The following is an 18291-nucleotide window of genomic DNA, read 5'->3' on the forward strand; positions in this document are numbered from 1 at the left end:
TCCGCAGGCCACAGGCGTCGAAGTACTCTATAGCCCTGGCCCTCAGGCAGGGTGGGGCAAACAAGCTGTCTCTAGCTCAAGTCCTGAGGCAGGGTGAGTCTGCAGTCTACAGACCCTGGCCCTTAGGCAGGGCGAGGTGAACCAGCAGTCTGTAGCCCTTAGCAGGACAAGTCAGCAGTCTACAGCCCCGGCAGGGCGAACAAACAGTCTATAGGCCTCCGAGGCTTCACAGGCCAGAAGGAGGCAACCACTCCAGGAGTGGTGAGGATAGGAGGGAGGGAGATGCAGGCCCTCCCAGTGCTACTGTGTCCCAGCCCAGGTCCCTATCAACAATTCGACTGACAAGTAGAGTTTGGACTTAGATCTGAACTTTACTAATAAGCACCAAGATTTTAGTTTTAAGAACAGTGGAGTCAGAAATAAACATCTGTCAAGTCTTATAGACAAAATGCTGCTTTATGCAGCCTTTATTCTCATTGATATAAAATTAGTCTTGAACACCTGGGTTCTATACAATGAGTAATAATTTGTTTTATGTTTTGGGTGGGTTGTTTTTTTTTTAACCAACACATGGTAAATTTTCTCTCAGAAGTAGCTGTCAGAAATTGTCTAAAATTTTACATTAATTCCAAATTTAGCCACCTTGTTAATGAAAGAGTTGATGTGAGCAGTGACATTCCAGCAGCCATTAAGAATGTCTGAACTTCATTATTTCCTCATGCTTCATTTTTTCAGTTCAAAAAAGAAACAGATGTCTGAGCCCTCTCATCCCTGCAAATCCCAGAGACTGTGTTTACTAAACAGAAACAAATTCAGATTTTTGGGTTGGGACCTATGGCCACTAAATACTCACTAGTACTGTTAGTATGTATAATCTATTTTATATGAGAAATGCATGAACAGCATAAGACTAGTTCCTGTTTGTAGTACATCACTACAAGTGCAGTATGACAAAAGCAAAAGTTAACTGATAAATAGGAATGAGATTTTAATGTTGACATTTTTAACCAGTTCTTTGAGACTGTTCAGGACTAGCAATTAAAAATTCCAGTGCAATTTCTTGTGGTATCCAGAATGAATTATCCAAGCAAGAAACTTAAAGTTACTATTAGATCACATAATGACACTGGGCAGTTATCAAAGCATTTACTGTAGCTTCAGTTTGTGAGTGAAAACATGATTGAGTTGGTAGAACAGAAATTTAAAATATTTTAATGTCTTATAAAACTGACATTAAAATATTTTAAACTTCTGTTCTACCAACTCAATCATGTTTTCACTCACAAACTGAATTTGACATGATTACAAAGCCAGTACATAATCACTTGATGGAGGATGGGGGGAGCGGAGAGGAAGATGTCCCACATATTGTGGAATTTGAAATAAACTGAAAATGACATGGTTGCTGAAAATGTGACAGAACAAAAATTAAACAACTGTTGCTGTAGGACAGTCATTCTTACAGATTCATGGACTTCAATGGAAGAAGGCACCACTATGATCATGTGGTCTGACTTTCTTCATAACACTGGTCAGTTCATCCAGTAATTTCTGCATCGCCCAGTAACTTTTGCATCAAGACCATAACTTCTGTTTGAGTATAGTATATCTTTTAGAAATACATCCTATCTTGATTTAAAGACTTCAGGTGATGAAGAATCCACCACATCCCTAAGTAGGACGTTCTATTGGTTAATTATCCTTTGTTAAAAATATGTGCCTTATTTCTAGACTGAATTTGTCTAGCTTCAGTTTCCTACCATTGGGTCTCATTATGCCTTATTTTGCTAGATTAAAGAGGCTTCTACCATCAGAAATCTCTTCCCCATATAGGTACTTGTAGACCATGATCAAGTAATCTTTTATGCTTCTCTTGGATAAACTAAATAGATTGAGCTTCTTGGGTATCTCTCTGTAACACATGTTGTCCAGACCTTATTCTTGTATAATTATTCTTGTAGCTGTTTTTTTAATCTTTTTCCAATTTTTCAACATCCCTTTAGAAGTGTGGACACCAGAACACTGGGGATGTGTTTTGGAAACTTTCATTCTTAACATCTACTTTTCTTCTTAACTAGCTATTGGAAAGGAATTGTTAAAATTAAGGCCTCAGTCCTCCAATTGGATCCACATGAGCAGACCATTGTGACTGTATGAAGTTTTAGGACCTGCCCACATGTCTCTGTGTGCAATATTGGCCTATGGCCCTAATCCTGCAAACAGTTATGTGTGTGCTTGCTTAAATAAAGTTGAGCACCTTTATAAATATTTGCAGGTTTGGGACTTAAACTGGTAGTCATGAGTAACGTGCAACTTACCATTTTGCTGTGGTCTTTGCTATCTCATTTCTGACATTTCTATAACCAATGTGGAAGGTATCCCATGTAACTAATTTCACATACACATGTGAACTCCAAGATTCTTGTGGCATTTTTATTTTGTAGTAAGAACGTGTTTTATATAACATCCAGATTACAATTGGAGTGCATGCATTCCTTTCTATAATACGTAATTGCTAACTCCTTTTTAAAATGTATTCATTTTCTTAATTTGTATTTAGAAATGTAAGTTGTTAATAAAATAACTGCTGGTTTTATTTTGTTAGAAATTCAGTAGTGACTGAAAGAAGCTATTACACTATCAGATAAATAATTCTTAGGGCAGAGAGGAGCAATGGACAACCTCTGGAATTCATATTTATTTTTTGGAGGAGGGAGGGGCAGATGCCTTTTCACAAAAATATTTTGGATGGATAATATAGTTTCCTTTCAAAACCCTAGAACACTGGGAAAAGGTGGCTTGGTCTCCAGCTGCTGTACACCCTCCGCTTTCACTGAAGAATGATTTACACAGATCATGACCTCTTAAAAAGAGCAAACAGTGTGGCTAAATTAGCCAATTATTGCATTCCCGGCTTTTTTATTGTGCACTGTTGGGAAGATGATCATTTCAAACAAACACACACAAAATATTAGTTCTATAGTGTTCCTTAAAAATCTGTGCTTTACCTTGTCTCAAGGTACTTCACCACCCACGTTAGAGCTGAGGCCAAATGTTTCATTTGTTTTGAGACACTGAGCTGTTTTCCAGACATTTACATTTCCCTATTTTAATTGTGTCCAGGTGCATGAGACGTGTCCCAAGTCTGTCCTTGCACCGGTTTAAATAAAAAATAAATAAATCTAAGATTTGTATCTGTGTGACTGTAAAACCATATGGATAAGCTGTGTCGTCCTTAGAGCCTGGTCTAATCTGAGCTGCTTCACAGTGATGTACAACTGATCCTGGACATTGTTCCCTACAAGGCTGTTGTATGGCGTAAAACACAAATAAATGAAAGTGGGATATTAAACCTTGTCATTAAACAGTTCACAGTTGTTGTTGCTAGCTAGTGGGAGAACTGGTTCTGCAGGCTGAGGAGGGAGATAGAGATCAGTTGTGAATGCACATTGCCTCTTTTCCCACCCAAACCATGCAGGGATCCCCAGCGTAAAATAACACTGATCCAGTCAGTTGTATCTGGAGAGGTAAAAAGTCATTTGTCTGTATGTTTTGAGTTGAAGGAAACATTTCTGTTCAGCACATGCTACTATTCCCTGTTGCATGAGGTATACGATTACCGTATATTTTTCATAAACTGATTTTGTGATGTCTTAGGAAAACCTGTTCTTCAGAGGACTGTGCCCATCCCTCCTGAGCATATGGAATGCTAATGTTTCCTATATGACCTCTATATTCACAGATCTCCGCAGGTGGTGGGGTTGTTGCCCGTCATCGGGTTCTAGACTGGTATATCTATTTTGCCTGATGTCTTTCTTTTCAACACATTTACAAGACAGTAGAATCTAGTCCAATGATTCTCCCTCCTCCCCGCTCTTTTGCTTGTGTTCACCCCTTTGGACCAGACTACACACTGTCTTTGCAGATACCAGAGGGATGTCACCGTGCTTGTGACATAAGCCATAAGGAGGCACTACATTTTCTGGCTTCTGCAGAGACCTTGTAATTTCTACTGTTTATCATGCACTTGCTCTTGTGGATCTGAAGGAAGACTACACATCAACAGTATGGCATAGCCACAATTCTTGGGGTGAGGTGATGTTGCAAATTTATTCGACCTTCTGCTGGAGGAATGAAGTTCCATTCAAGCTCACAACGGACAAGAAGAATGATTCTTGTTATCTGAATAAATAAAATATTAAAATCTAGCATTTGCGCATGGCCTCAGGCTATACGAAGTTACACTTTTAACAGTGACTGTGAAATCCGTTTTGAGATAAATGTGTCACACTTCCATTTGGCAGGTTATCATTGAAGTAACTACACATTGGTCTTTTCAGATATGACATCAAGACTTGATGCCTGGAATACTTTCATCATATCCTGCTACAGTAGGATCCTGCGTCTGGTCAAGTCTATAAAATAAGATATTCATTTCTTTTTTCCCCCTTCCCTCCCAGAACTGGAGAAGACTAAATGTCAGCGTGAACAAGAACAAGCTTTGGCCAGTGCAGGCTCTTACTACCCACAAGGACCCAGACCCCTTGGTCAGTTTGTTCCTCAGTGTGATGAGCATGGGAACTACCAACCAACTCAATGCCATTCTGGCAGTGGGTATTGTTGGTGCGTGGATAGGGATGGTAATGAGATTGATGGCACCAGAACTGGACCAGGAATCCGACCCCCATGTAAGTTGCTCAAGCATTTGTCTCTCTTCTATGGGTATCTCTTAAATTGTTGCAGCATCTATTTTCAGTAGATTCTGGTATACCGTGTAGGCACACTGCTGCATTGGAGTGTTGCAGAGTTGTATTATCTCAATGGGAGTGTGCCCGCAGCTAACCCTCTTCAGGGGCTGCAACACCCTGTATCCCTCCAGCCTGTGCAAGAAAAATTCAGAAGTTGTAAATCATCTCTGTTGTACCACCTTCTTGTTATGGTCTCTTTATAGTGGTGTTTCTTTTTAAAGTGTGTGGATTGATTATGCATTGTAGATAATGGCCTGCTTCATTGTATTTGTGTGAACTGACTATGTCTACTTTTTGTCATCTGTCACCAAGGTCTGAGCACAGCTGCTCCTCCTGTTTCTATTGGACCCTCTGTTCGACCAGATTCAGTTCCTCTGCCCCCAGGAACACACTTACTCTTTGCCCAAAGTGGGAAGATTGAACACGTCCCACTGGTGGAAAATAGTATGAAAAAAACTGATGCAAAAGCTTTACTGCATGTTCCAGTAAGTATCTATTGTACCTTCAATAGCCATTTGTGCTTAGGAAAAAATGTCTTCTTGGTCACTGAAGAAAGATTATGGACCTTGTCTAGAGGGCAAACCCTCTCAAATCTCCCTTACATTGAGGGACTTACTGATTTTAGTCCCTAAGTTACCGTGCTCCACACAAGTTTGGTGTCCCTTCACTTTTATTATTGGAATTACCTATATCAGTAATAAAGAATCCTGAAACTGAGGCTATAGAAAGAGTTATTTACACTAAAGGAATGGTTCCTATAGCATTTTAACTTTTCATTATGAATACATTTTGTGTCCCTTCTTATGTCCAAAAAAGCCTCTTATAGCTCGTATGTGGGAACACCTCACCCCCAGACTCATGTTTTTCATTGGCTTCCTGTCCACTGCAGCCTCCAGTATAAAACTCCATATTACTCTTAAAGGTCTTCCAGGGAGTTTCCTTATTTCCTCTTCCTGTCATTGGTCTTAATCTCTCCCTGTTCTCCAGTCAGCTCCCTACACACCTCAGATGTCAAACTTTTCTGTCCTCCTCTCCAGGTCTAGTCCCAGTGGGTGGTAAATCCTTTCACCACAGTCTCCTGTCTGGAGAAAGCCTCTTTCTATAAATGACTCCCTGATGCTTTTCAAATCCCACCCTCTTTTCCCTGGCCTGTGACTCTTAATTCTATTAAATGATACAGTCTGACTCTGAGCCACCCAGCTTCAGCACATTCACTTGTTCTCCCTAACACTTGGCATTATCCCTTACATCCCAGACCCACCGTGTTTAGAGTGACTATCAGTACCTGATGTTGTAACTGCCATACTTGAGTATTTACTGGGTATTCTTTGTAGGCCAAATACTGATCTCAGTTACTCTGTTGCAACTCAGTGAGTAATGTCAATAGGATTGCCCTGATGTAAGAGTAGAATTGGGTTCATCATCTCTCGTATGAAGAGACTATACAATAATTGATGTTGTAGAACAGACCAAATACACACTGGGGCAGTCAGGTTGATGTATTAGCGGAACAGGAAATGCCTGTTGGTAAGCCTGGTGGCTCGCTCTATCTGGTCTGAATACATTAATTAAAAAGAGAAACTCCAGTGAAGACTTTCATAGATGAGTTGTAACTCTTAGTTTAATCATTAATGAAACTTGTACCTACCTTTTTCCTTTATATTGCCAGTAGCAGGATTTTTTTTTAATCTTGATTTCTAAATTACAGAGAAATTTGTGTAAATAGGAAGCAGAAACAGCATGTTGCAACATCCAAACACTCTGATCACCCTGTGACCTGTAATCTGAATGCATGGTCAAGAACACCATGCATAAATAAATCTCATTTTAATGGATGTTTTTTTGAAATGCCTTGTTAAGGAATTGTTAGACTTCTTGTTCTCTTCCATTCTGCCAAAATGTTATCTTACTAAGGCATCGCAAGAGACAGACTCAGGAATCCATACAAAATGAGGAGTGTCAGACTAAAAGTCCCATACAGTTGCTATGATAAGGATACTTTAAATCTAAATGCACGCTCTTTAGGCTCTGCTTTCTTTTGCACTAGATTCTTAAATCTGTCTGTCTTGTCCACTGAGTATTTAGGTAAGAGGAAATGTGGTTTATTTTAAAGAAGAAGAGTTCATATATATAAAAAATACAGTTTTAAATTTAATATAATAAATTTTAATACAGTACTATTCATTCAAAGCGGTTCACAAACTACACACGCAGCACCAGTAAAATGCAGCCACCTTTTGTATGTGGGTTAGTGGTGGGCAGCTACTAAACATTACATACCACACGATATAGTAATGTAGGGTACAGAAGGAAGAGAACAGACTCCCTATGAGGGCTGCCTGAGAGCCCCAGCATTGGGAGAATAGAATGTGGGGACACCACTGGACAGGTGTTGGACTTGAACGAGTGAGGAATGGATGCTTGGAGTGTATGCATCTAGTAGACTGGGTGAGGAGTTGGTGCCTGGGAATGGGCAGACACCCATAGTACAATGGGGGCGCATGATAGACTGGGGTGATGGTGGTGGTGACGTCCAGTGAGCAGTGGGTGGATGGGCATGTTGGGGAGAGAGGGTGTGAGTGATGAGTGGATGGAATGTGGGACAGTTAGAAAGAAAAGAGAAGTTGAGGAAAGAGTAAGGAGGAAGAAGAGAGAAAAACAGAATGACAGGAGAGAGATACTCAAGAAGGAATATGGGAAGGAGAGAGATAATAAGGTAAAATTAATCTGAAGGAAAAACACTGAAAAATGTGAAGGAGAAATATCCGGATTCTTGAAAGAAAAGAAAATGGAGACGGAAAAGGAGACAATCAGTAAAAGGCAAAGAGACTACATCAGTCATTGAAGTTGACACCAAAATAAAATAAACAAATATGCATGGTGTTTAATTTTATATGCAAATGAGGCTATTGGAGCTTTCCACAAAATTCAGCATCAACTCTCAGTGTTTCTGTGTATGTAACAGGATTGGAAATAGGCCTGATTAATTAAAGGGAGTTTTGGTTAAATGTTTTGTGGGCTACTGAAAATCTGGTTCCTATAATACGTGTGCATGTATTTGAGGAGGCAGGGTGACTGTCATGAGATGAGTTCCTTTTCTAGATGAGTGAAGAGGGCATCCTGTGGCCAGATTGCAGTCCAGACTGGGGAGATGTAGCTTCTTGCCTGCACTAACTATTTCTCCAGCAACTCCTGGCTGGCCACCTCCCGCCTGCCTCTATTGCTTTCCTCCATACCCTGACCCCAGCAGGGCCCCTCTGTTCATTTGCCCACTGGACCCTTATTTTTAACTCTGGCCCTGCATAGAGTCTGATGCTTAGAACCCTACGCCATTCTCTCTTGCTTTAGAACAGTTATTTAGTACGAGGCTGTAATAATTCACTTGTTGACTTACAGGACAGAGTTGTTATTGGAGTTGCGTATGACTGTGTGGACAAGATGGTTTACTGGACGGAGATCAGTGGCCCTTCCATCAGTAGAGCCAGTTTGCATGGTGGGGAGCCAACAACCATCATCAAAACAGGTAGCAATGTTGGTTTCTGCTCCATGGATTGATTTCCAACAGTGAGTGTGAAGATGCATGCACCGACACGCATTTGCCATCCAGTGGCTCAGCCTGACTGCTGCAAGGCTAGATTGTTGAGATGAGTCACATTGGCAAAAATTAAAGTGACTGGAGAATCTTAGGTTTTAAAAATCTTTACATTTTAAAAAACCTGTCTGTTTTATTATTATTTGTATTGCGGGAGCACCTAGTGGCCCCAGCCCCATTGTGCCAGGCACTGTACAAAAAGACAGTGCCTACCCCGAAGAACTTAGTCTATGTAAATGACACCAAGTGGTGAACACATCGAACGTGTTGATGGGAGCACAAGGTAACAATGAGAGGATTATGATCCCGGGTAATGAGCAGTGCTCAGACAACACACTACCTGCTAACCATGGTTGAGGATTTTTGTCAGCGTCACAGCAGGAGGGATTTGACAGGTGAAGTAAGCGTGTCTAATGTGCCTGCCATCCCAATAGCGAGGACAGGGTCCCAGCAGATTGCAGTAGTAGGTATGGCTGTTGGAGAGCACCATAAACTACATTTCTACAAACTTCAGTCATGAAGTATGAAGGGTTGTTTAGCAGTCACGGTGCTAAGCTGTGCTCCAACTGCTGCTGTATGAATAATGACTTAATGGGCTTGAGGTTTGTTTGGATAAACAGAGATCCAGGGAGAGGAGTTCATTTAGCACAACAGTACAGTCACATCTACAGTTAATTTTTCTGTTTATCTGTCTTAGTTGTCCTTGTTTCTTAACAAGCACCTCCATCTGAGGTTTATTTCTATTGGAATTGAAGAGTTCCTCATTAACTTGTTGGAGTTAGGGCTAAATTAAGACTCTTGAGGCAGTAGAAGGATGGGAGGGGATGGGCAGCTTGACCCCACCCCACCTCCTCCAACAGTAGTGGTTTTAGGGGGCATTATCTCTACATAAGGCAGAGGAAAGTGTGTAGTACTCCCTGAGTACAAGAGCCAGACTGCTCAGCAAGCACAGCTGGTACAGCTGCGCTAAAGACAGAGCACGTGGGGCACTCTGCCCAGAATTGTCCATCTAGCTGGTATGTAGAGGGTGGAAGTGCAGCTCTGCTAGTGTCACACCTTCAGCGAGGAGGCTGTAGTTTCCTAAAGGATATCTTGAATACTTTTTAGTGCCTGACCTTCTGTTTAGGGAACTTCCTGTGGGCTGGGTCTTCCCTACTTTTGAGCTGCATGCAGATCTCAGCGTTCTATTCACAGACCCTTCACAATATGCTCCATCATGTACATGTACCTTATCCTGTTTTTAAGGGGGCAGCTTCCATTTCTATACTTCCATAACTGATGCACATGTTAACAAAAAGACAAACAATACCTATACAACAATAAATAAATATTCTAACATGCAAAATTACTATGAAATGCAGAATTCTAAAATGTAAAACCATTTCTATTATTATACTTACGTCCAGGGTCCTCACAGAAGCCAAGTTGAATGGGCTTTCCCTGCCTTGTGCTCAGGAAGTGCAAGCAATCCCATTTTGTTGCCTGTTGAGTGGGCACTGTTAGGGGAAGGGAATAGGTTCCACGTGACTATTGTCTACCAACACAACCATGATTTTGGACCTCCTAGAGACCTGGTGTCTGAAATGCTCACAAGACTCCCTTCCAATTCTAACAGAGCTAATCTCAAAGGCATATACTATACACTTATGAGTCTGTGCCCATCCAGCTATATTGGGATTGGTGGAGGGATTACTACTTTCCATTCTGTTTATCTTTAAGGACACTCGGAACAAAGTTCTTTTTGCTTGTCTGTGAATAAGTTAGCAGGTGAGGGAAGCATAAAATAGAAACGTTGACACATAGCACTGTTATCGATAGTGGATTATGTATATATTGGAGTGACTTCAGAGAACCTATGACTTCATTTATTGAGAGTTGTATTTGTTTCACATCTTCATTCCTCCTTGCAGTGTGGTGTGTATTGTAGAGCCATTTAATATTATATCAGGAAGGGATGAAAGCAAATGGGATCAGTACTCCAAGCTCATTGGTGGTTTGTCATAACAATGTTGCATTATCAGGTAATCTTCCATGTCTTGTCTGCCATAGAAGCAACAAATGTCTAAAGACTGAGGACTTCCGTTGCCCTTGTTGCTGGTGCAGACTGTGACTTGTGAAGGGATGTTAAAGCAATGGTGTTCTTAATTTTCTGTACGAGGCATCACATACATTATATCGTGGAATCAAAACCAAACATTAAAGAGTTGACTACTTGCTCAGGTATTTAAATGGGCATGCTTAGTTATCCAAAATTGAAATTCAAACCTGCAGAGCCACTCCTCCCAGTCTCAGAAGACACTGAAAGATTATCCTGTTTTTGTCTTTGCTCTCCTTTCTGTGTTCTGCTGCAGCTGCCTTGTTCAGTTTGCAGTTTTTTTATATTGAACGTTATTTTTTGTTAATGTTCTCGTGATTGGAGTTTGTTTGCTTTGCAGGGGCATGTTTTAGTATGGGGCTCCATCTCTCCAGCTCTCATCTGCCTCTGCAGCTGCATAGCCTCCAGAGGCTACAAGTTTCCTGAGCTCCACAGCTGCAGGGGCTACTCCACAAGGGGAACTTCCCCTCTGCTGCAGTTGTTTAAATCATATGAGCCATACATGTGTGCACAAGCTTGTCCACTTCTCAAGGGCAGAGCCTGACCTGAGTACTGGTATACTGCAATCATAGCACGGGAAGTGACTGGTGAGGTGGGGGAGGGGGATGCACAGAGCATGCTTAGTATATTCCCTTATACATGCTAGTGAGAGCCAAGTTTCTCTCTGACTAAGTGTCAGCCAGCCAGGAAAGACATTTACTTCAGGCCACACACAGCCTCTTTAAATCTCTCCTGGCTGACAGTTCAAAATGGAATTGTGCCAAGGAGAGGGGACTCCTGGGAACTACTGGCAGCAGATCTCTAACCCACTACCCTCTCCTGTTCCCCACTACTAGACCATCAGAGTCAGCAGTCCTCCCTGTTCAATGCCTGGGGATGGGAGAGAGGCTTTCCACCCCAAATGAGGCAGCTCCCACTGTCTGCTCTCTACACCTTGATCCATTCTTTGCAGATTTCAGTCTTGGAGTGGGTGAGGTAATGATACATACATTTTGTGTTCATTCCCACTCCTCCAGCATGCACACACATGTGCTTGCCCATGCTCACACACACGACTTATGAGCTGAATAAGTTACATACCCAGATAAGGCTATGTAGCTTCTGCTGATTATGGTCCAATATAACTCTTATTAGTATAATCACAGTAACAATTTTTTAAAATTTTCACCCAATGTTTTGCCCAAGTGTTCTTCTCCCCAGGAATCCAGTTTGGGTTGAGAATTATAAGGCTTGTTTGATGGCTGAATAATGAATAAACCTGAACATGAATAGACAAACTCACTTCATTTCATTTAATCTTTCTTTGAAATTCAGAAATGGGGAGTGTAGTTCTGCAGTTGAATGCTCCCCTGAGGGCTATTTTTCATGAAGGGTCCCTATGACACTTTTGAAATAACCCCATGCAATTTTTCCTTATTGGTTAATTTAGAGTTTATGCCTCTGGAATTAGCCAGAAATTGGGTAGAATTTACATTTAGTTTCAGTTGTGTGCAGCCTGTTCTTCTCTCTAGACCTACGTGTCCTGAAAACTGCAGAGCAATTTTTTGTGCTGGCTGAGTACAAGAAACTTTAACATGCCTTTTTATTTACATTTTTAAAGTATTTGTTTCTCCTTCTACGATTTTGAGTAAGAAACTACCGGGGCCAGAGTAATAGGTCATTATCTGCTATTTCCTGTTGCTTTTGGAACAGACAACTGTCCAAGAAAAACTATGCACATACAGTACTAAAACATGTTCCAAACAAAATCCCTCTGCAAAAACAGAATTGAATCAAAATTCCATCCAGCTAGCTAAGATTAATTCTATTAGCATATTAGCACTTTAGAGATTGATTGCTAAGCTTGAATACCTTTTAAATATTGTACTGGTTAAAATTTAAATACATCACAAGACAGTAGCTTTCAGAATTAGGCATTGTTTCTTCTCCTTTTGTACTGACATACTTTAAAGGTTTGTAATCCCACCCCAGATTTTTGCAAAAAACGTTTGTTTTCCAAGAGGATAGAATAATTTCACTACTAATGAGCAGTAGTGTTTGTTTTCCTGCCAGCTATTCTTCTTCCAAGGTCTGAACTACAAAATTATTTTTGTATTGGTATAACTATTTCAGATAAAGTTGTGATGTTTTGGGGGTTTTTTAACAAAAAATAGTTATCCCAATTGAACTCCTAGTGTTGGTACAGTTATACAAGTAATAAAAGTGCCTTATATTAACTAGTATAGTTTATTTCATTTTTTGTATGGAAATAAACTATATTTGTACAACTGTTTCCACAGTAGGGGACTGCACCACTTTAGGTGAACTGGTATAATTACTTCTGTAGGTAGACAAGCCCTTGGGTTAGAATTTGTGCTAAATTCTAGCTATAATCAGAATAAAAAGTTGCTCCTAACTGTACATTTTAAAAAAATTTAGTAGGTGCATAGGCATCTCAGAGGGTTTGAAATAGTCAATATGATAGAATTGTGCAGCCTTCTGCAAGGACACAGTCACCTGACTCTTCTAAACCAGCTTCATGCTTCAGACTACTGGAGCTCTGTTATTGGCATACTGCAGGGAGCAGGTCCTGGCAACATAATATAAAGCTGGATGTTGTGGGACAAACAACTGTGGTGGGTTTTTTCTTGTTTTTTGTTTCCTAAATTTCAAATAAAGCATGTACTTCCTTCTGCTCTAATTATTTGGCATGTTCTTGTAATTCTAAATTTGGGTAGGTTTTTGTTATAGCATTTTTTAAAAAGTTCTATAAAATTCAGTAAGAATGAAACCACCAGAAGTCTATAGGGTTCTATAGAAATTATTCTTAACCAGCCTTCAGAATTTGAGAATTATATCCCTGACATGGAATTCTATAATTCGATTTATACAGTCTGTTAAATTTTATTTAAAAAATTTAAATAAAACTTTTCTTTTGCCTGGTTTGAGTACAGATCAGCGTTGTCTTACTGCATGTATGCTTTTGTATCAGTTTTACTTAAATATTTTTTGAGTTTATATTGTGTATCATTTTCTTTTAAAACCAATATTCTAATAACTGGGGTTTTTTAAATTGTTGGTCCTGTGCCCCATGTCCCTTGGCAGGGGCATACTTCATGAATAATATACCCTATCCTGCTCATAATTGTCTCCAGTGCTGCATAAATGCATGTGATGGGCACTATACAAATGAATAGAATGAATAGGTCACCTTCATCCCTCTATGGTATCCCTTTCTGTGATGGGTTGCAGAGGCACTTCCTGATTCCTTGTGAACAAGCCGTTAACTTAAGCCTCATCATCCTCCCCTGTCCTTGCACAGATCATCAGAAAAAAAGCTAGAAAAGTGGCTGCTTAGGAGGCTGTCTGGGAAGGCCGCATTCTATACCTTGGGGTCATAGGACTAAGATTAAACTCCAGGTTGGGGAGTGTTTCTGCTTATTCCTCTTTGGTTAGTGAACTTATTTTGATTTCTTGTTACAAATAATATTATTCTGTGACAAAAAGGCCTTGCTAACTCTGTTTTTTTTTTCTTGCTGTTTACACTCCCCTAGCAGCCCATAGGGCTGAGCCAAAGCCCATTAAAGTCAAAGGGAGTCCTTCTGCTGATGCATGGGCTTTTGGTGTATCTTAAAATTAACAGAAAAATCTATAAAATGATCAATTTAGAAGTTGTGTAACTCTATTGAATTACTAACAAAACATTTAGAGTAGGCTTAAACTGGGACTGCAGTGGGTGTTCTATGATAGGTAGCTGTGTCTAGTGGTTAGCACAGGAAGCCTGTATTCTGTTCTTGACTGCCACTGACCTGGACCCCAGTTCTTCAAGATGTGCCATTTGGATTGATCCCTGAGCCTATGAAGAGCCACATTGACTTCAAGCCTAAACCATCTGCATGGCCTTTAATTTCCTCTATGATCAATAGTGAAATAGTATAACTTGTCACTTTTGTTGTTCTCTGTAGCAAATAGATTTGCTGTCTTTCAGGTACTGATTAAAGATCTCTTTTGTAGATGTGCACGCCTTACAAATAAGTTACTACTTTTAAATTTTGTAAGGCACAATTGTATTCCTCTTGTAACAGGTTACCGTACTCTATAAATGGTCTGTTGGCCTTAATTGTGATTGGACAGACATTAGGAAAATTACTTACTGGAAACTTTGCTTCTCAAGCTGGAATAACTGTTAAGTGTTTGGCATTACTATATTAGGAAACAAATTTTTCATTTGGTGTTTTTATTTTTCTTTGTTCTGTTCCAGACTTGGGCAGTCCTGAAGGATTAGCAATAGATCATCTTGGTCGCAACATCTTCTGGACTGACTCTCGCCTTGATAGAATAGAAGTGGCCAGGCTGGATGGTAGCCAGCGCCGAGTGCTGTTTAAAACTGACCTGGTGAACCCCAGAGCCATAGTAACAGATTCTATGAGAGGGTATGTAAATATTGTATAGATATATTTATTATTAATAAACATTTTATGTATATATCCTGAAACTCCCACTACATTTTTATATTGTCTTCAAATGTTGATATAAAGCTTCAATATCCTTTTTTCAGTCCTAAAAATCCTACTATAGAGTAACGTATTACTAGGTGTTTTATTGGCAATAAAAGCTTCTTTCAGAATGCTTATTGGAAGCATTATTTTCCCCATGCATAGTAATAATGCAATTTTATTAGCACTTAAATTATTGGATTATCATAGAATATTAGAGTTGGAAGGGACCTCAGGAGGTCATCTAGTCCAACCTCCTGCTCAAAGCAGGACTAACCTCAGCTAAATCATCCCAGCCAGGGCTTTGTCAAGCCGCAGCTTAAAAACCTCTAAAGATGGAGATTCCACCACCTCCCTAGGTAACCCATTCCAGTGCTTCACCAGCCTCCTAGTGAAAAACTTTTTCCTAATATCCAACCTAGACCTCCCTCACTGCAACTTGAGACCATTGCTCCTTGTTCTGTCATCTACTACCACTGAGAACAGCCTAGTTCCATCCTCCCTGAAACTATGAGTTTTCAGGTAGTTAAAGGCTGCTATCAAATCCCCACTCATTCTTCTCTTTTGCAGACTAAACAAGCCTAGGTCCCTCAGCCTCTCCTCATAAGTCTTGTGCTCCAGCCCCCTAATCATTTTTGTTGCCCTCTGATGGACTCTCTCCAACTTGTCCACATCCTTTTCGTAGTGGGGGGCCCAAAACTGGACACAATACTCCAAATGCAGCCTCACCAGTGCCAAATAGAGGGGAATAATCACTTCCCTTGATCTACTGGCAGTGCTCCCACTAATGCAGCCCAATATGCTATTAGCTTTCTTGGCAACCAGGGCACACATATCCAGCTTCTTATCCACTGTAACCCCCAGGTCCTTTTCTGCAGCATTGCGGCCTAGCCCGTTGGTCCCCAGTCTGTAGCTGTGCATGGGATTCTTCCGTCCTAAATGCAGGACTTGCACTTGTCCTTGTTGAACCTCATCAGATTTCTTTTGGCCCAATCCTCCAGTTTGTTTAGGTCCTTCTGTATCCTATCCCTACCTTCCAAGGTATCTATCACTCCCCCTAGCTTAGTGTCATCTGCAAACTTGCTGAGGGTGCAATCTATCCCATGCTTCAGATCATTAATGAAGATGTTGAACAAAACCATTCCCAAGACTGACCCCTGGGCACTCCGCTTGTTACTGGCTGCCATCTAGACATCACGCCATTGATCACTACCCGTTGAGCCTGATGATCTATCCAGCTCTCTATCCATTGTATAGTCCATTCATCCAACCAACCCATACTTCTTTAACTTACTGATAATAATACTGTGGGAGACTGTATCAAAAGCTTTGCTAAAGTCAAGGTATATCATGTCTGCCACTTTCCCCACATCCACAGAGCCAGTCACCTCTTCATAGAAGGCAGTCAGGTTGGTCAGGCATGATTTGCCCTTGGTGAATCCATGTTGACTGTTCCTGATCACCTTCCTCTCTTCCAAGTGCCTTAAAATGGATTCCTTGAGGATCTGCTCTGTGATTTTTCCAGGGATTGAGGTGAGGCTGACCAGTCTGTAGTTCCCTGGATCCTCTTTCTTCCCTTTCTTGAAGATGGGCACTATATTTGCCTTTTTCCAATCATCCGGGACCTCCCCCAATTGCTACGAGTTTTCAAAGATAATAGCCAATGGCTCTGAAATCACATTAGCCAACTCCCTCAGTACCCTCGGATGCATTGCATCTGGCCCCATGGACTTGTGTATGTCCAATCTTTCTAAATAGTCCTGAACCTGTTCCTTCAGCCCTGAGCAATGTTCACCTTCTTCCCATATTGTGCCGCCCAGTGCAGTAGTCTAGGAGCTGACCTTGTCTGTGAAGACAGAGGTAAAAAAGGCATTGAGTACCTCAGCTTTCTCCACATCCTCTGTTACTAGGTTGCCTCCCCCATTCTGTAAGGGGCCCACACTTTCCTTAATCTTCCTCTTGTTGGTAACATACCTGTAGAAACCCTTCTTGTTCCCCTTCACGTCCCTTGCTAGCTGCAACTGCAATTGCACTTTGGCCTTCCTGATTTCACTCCTGCATGTTGAGCAATATTTTTATAATCCTCCCTAGTCATCTGACAAGCTTCCACTTCTTGTAAGCTTCTTTTTTGTGTTTAAGCTTACCAAAGACTTCTTTGTTAAGCCAAGCTGGGTGCCTACCATATTTGCTATTCTTTCTGCACATCGGGATGGTTTGTTCCTGCACCCTCAATAAGGTTTCTTTAAAATACAGCCAGCTTTTTGGATTTGTTTCCCCGTCAGATTAGCCTCCCAGGGAATCCTGCCCATCAGCTCCCTGAGGGAGTCAATCTGCTTTTCTGAAGTCCATGGTCCGTATCCTGCTGTTCTCCTTTCTTCCTTTTGTCAGGATCCTGAACTCTACCATTTCATGGTCACTGCTGCCTAAGTTGCCACCCACTTCTACTTCTCCTACCAAATTGTCCCTGTTTGTGAGCAGCAGGTCAAGAGGAGCACGGCCCCTAGTGGTTGCTCCAGCACTTGCACCAGGTAGTTGTCCGCAACACTCTCCAAAAACTTCCTGGGTTGTCTGTGCCCTGCTGTATTGCTCTTCCAGCACATGTCAGGGTGATTGAAATCCCCCAGGTCCTGTGAACTGGAAACTTTCCCTAGTTGACTGAAGGAAAGCTTCATCTACCTCGTCCTCCTGGTCTGGTGGTCTATAACAGACACCCACCACAACATCACCCTTATTGTTCTTGCTTCTAAGCTTAACCCAGAGACTTTCAACTGGCTTATCTCCAGTTTCATACTGGAGCTCAGAGCAATCATAGTGCTCTCTTACATACAGTGATTAGAATAAGCATTTTCTTGTTTGTTTTTTTCTTAGAGGCAGCCATATTTCCAGAACTCTCCTGACTTTCAAAAAATTGCATTAGCTCCTTCTCTATCTAAGTCTCTGCCCTTATCTACTCCTGCCCATCATCCAAGTACATGTCCTATTTATTCTCTATCTTCTTCACCTATACCCGCTATTGTGTTTTCTCTGATACTGTTATGCTTGGAACAGCTTTGTAATTAACATACACCAGATCTCTTCCAGAAGTTTGAAAATCAATCTGTGCCATGAAACATTTCAAGTACTATGCTCACCCTTAAACCCTTGCCAGTTTTATCTTAAGTAAATAGATTAATTCTTACTATTTGTGGTATTACTTAATACTATGCATATTATGTTGTCTGTCTAGAACACTACAAAACCTGAGGTGAGGGTTACCTAAGGCAAGTGTTAAGGGATGAGCATTGTATATTGGCCCCTGTTTGTTCTGTTACACCAACTCGTTCCTATGAAATTTATGGAAGGTTTTGTTCGTGGTTTAGCACACTTTCCTTAGTGTCTTCT

At 40.9% G+C, this 18291-nt stretch overlaps 1 protein-coding gene across 1 annotated transcript in view; it reads left to right on the forward strand.

Annotated features, from left to right (window-relative positions):
* The window catches only part of NID1 (nidogen 1), a 63140-nt gene that overhangs the window by 34572 nt on the left and 10277 nt on the right, over positions 1–18291 (forward strand). Inside the window, exons 13-16 of the mRNA XM_067535809.1 lie at positions 4461–4688; positions 5061–5233; positions 8145–8271; positions 14676–14847. Of these exons, the coding sequence (XP_067391910.1) occupies positions 4461–4688; positions 5061–5233; positions 8145–8271; positions 14676–14847 (700 nt within the window). The remainder of the gene's footprint in view (positions 1–4460; positions 4689–5060; positions 5234–8144; positions 8272–14675; positions 14848–18291) is intronic.

Source organism: Emydura macquarii, unplaced genomic scaffold (assembly GCF_026122565.2).
Source record: "Emydura macquarii macquarii isolate MOO-44397 ecotype Brisbane River unplaced genomic scaffold, CSIRO-AGI_Emac_v2 contig_3517, whole genome shotgun sequence".
NCBI lineage: Eukaryota > Metazoa > Chordata > Testudines > Chelidae > Emydura > Emydura macquarii.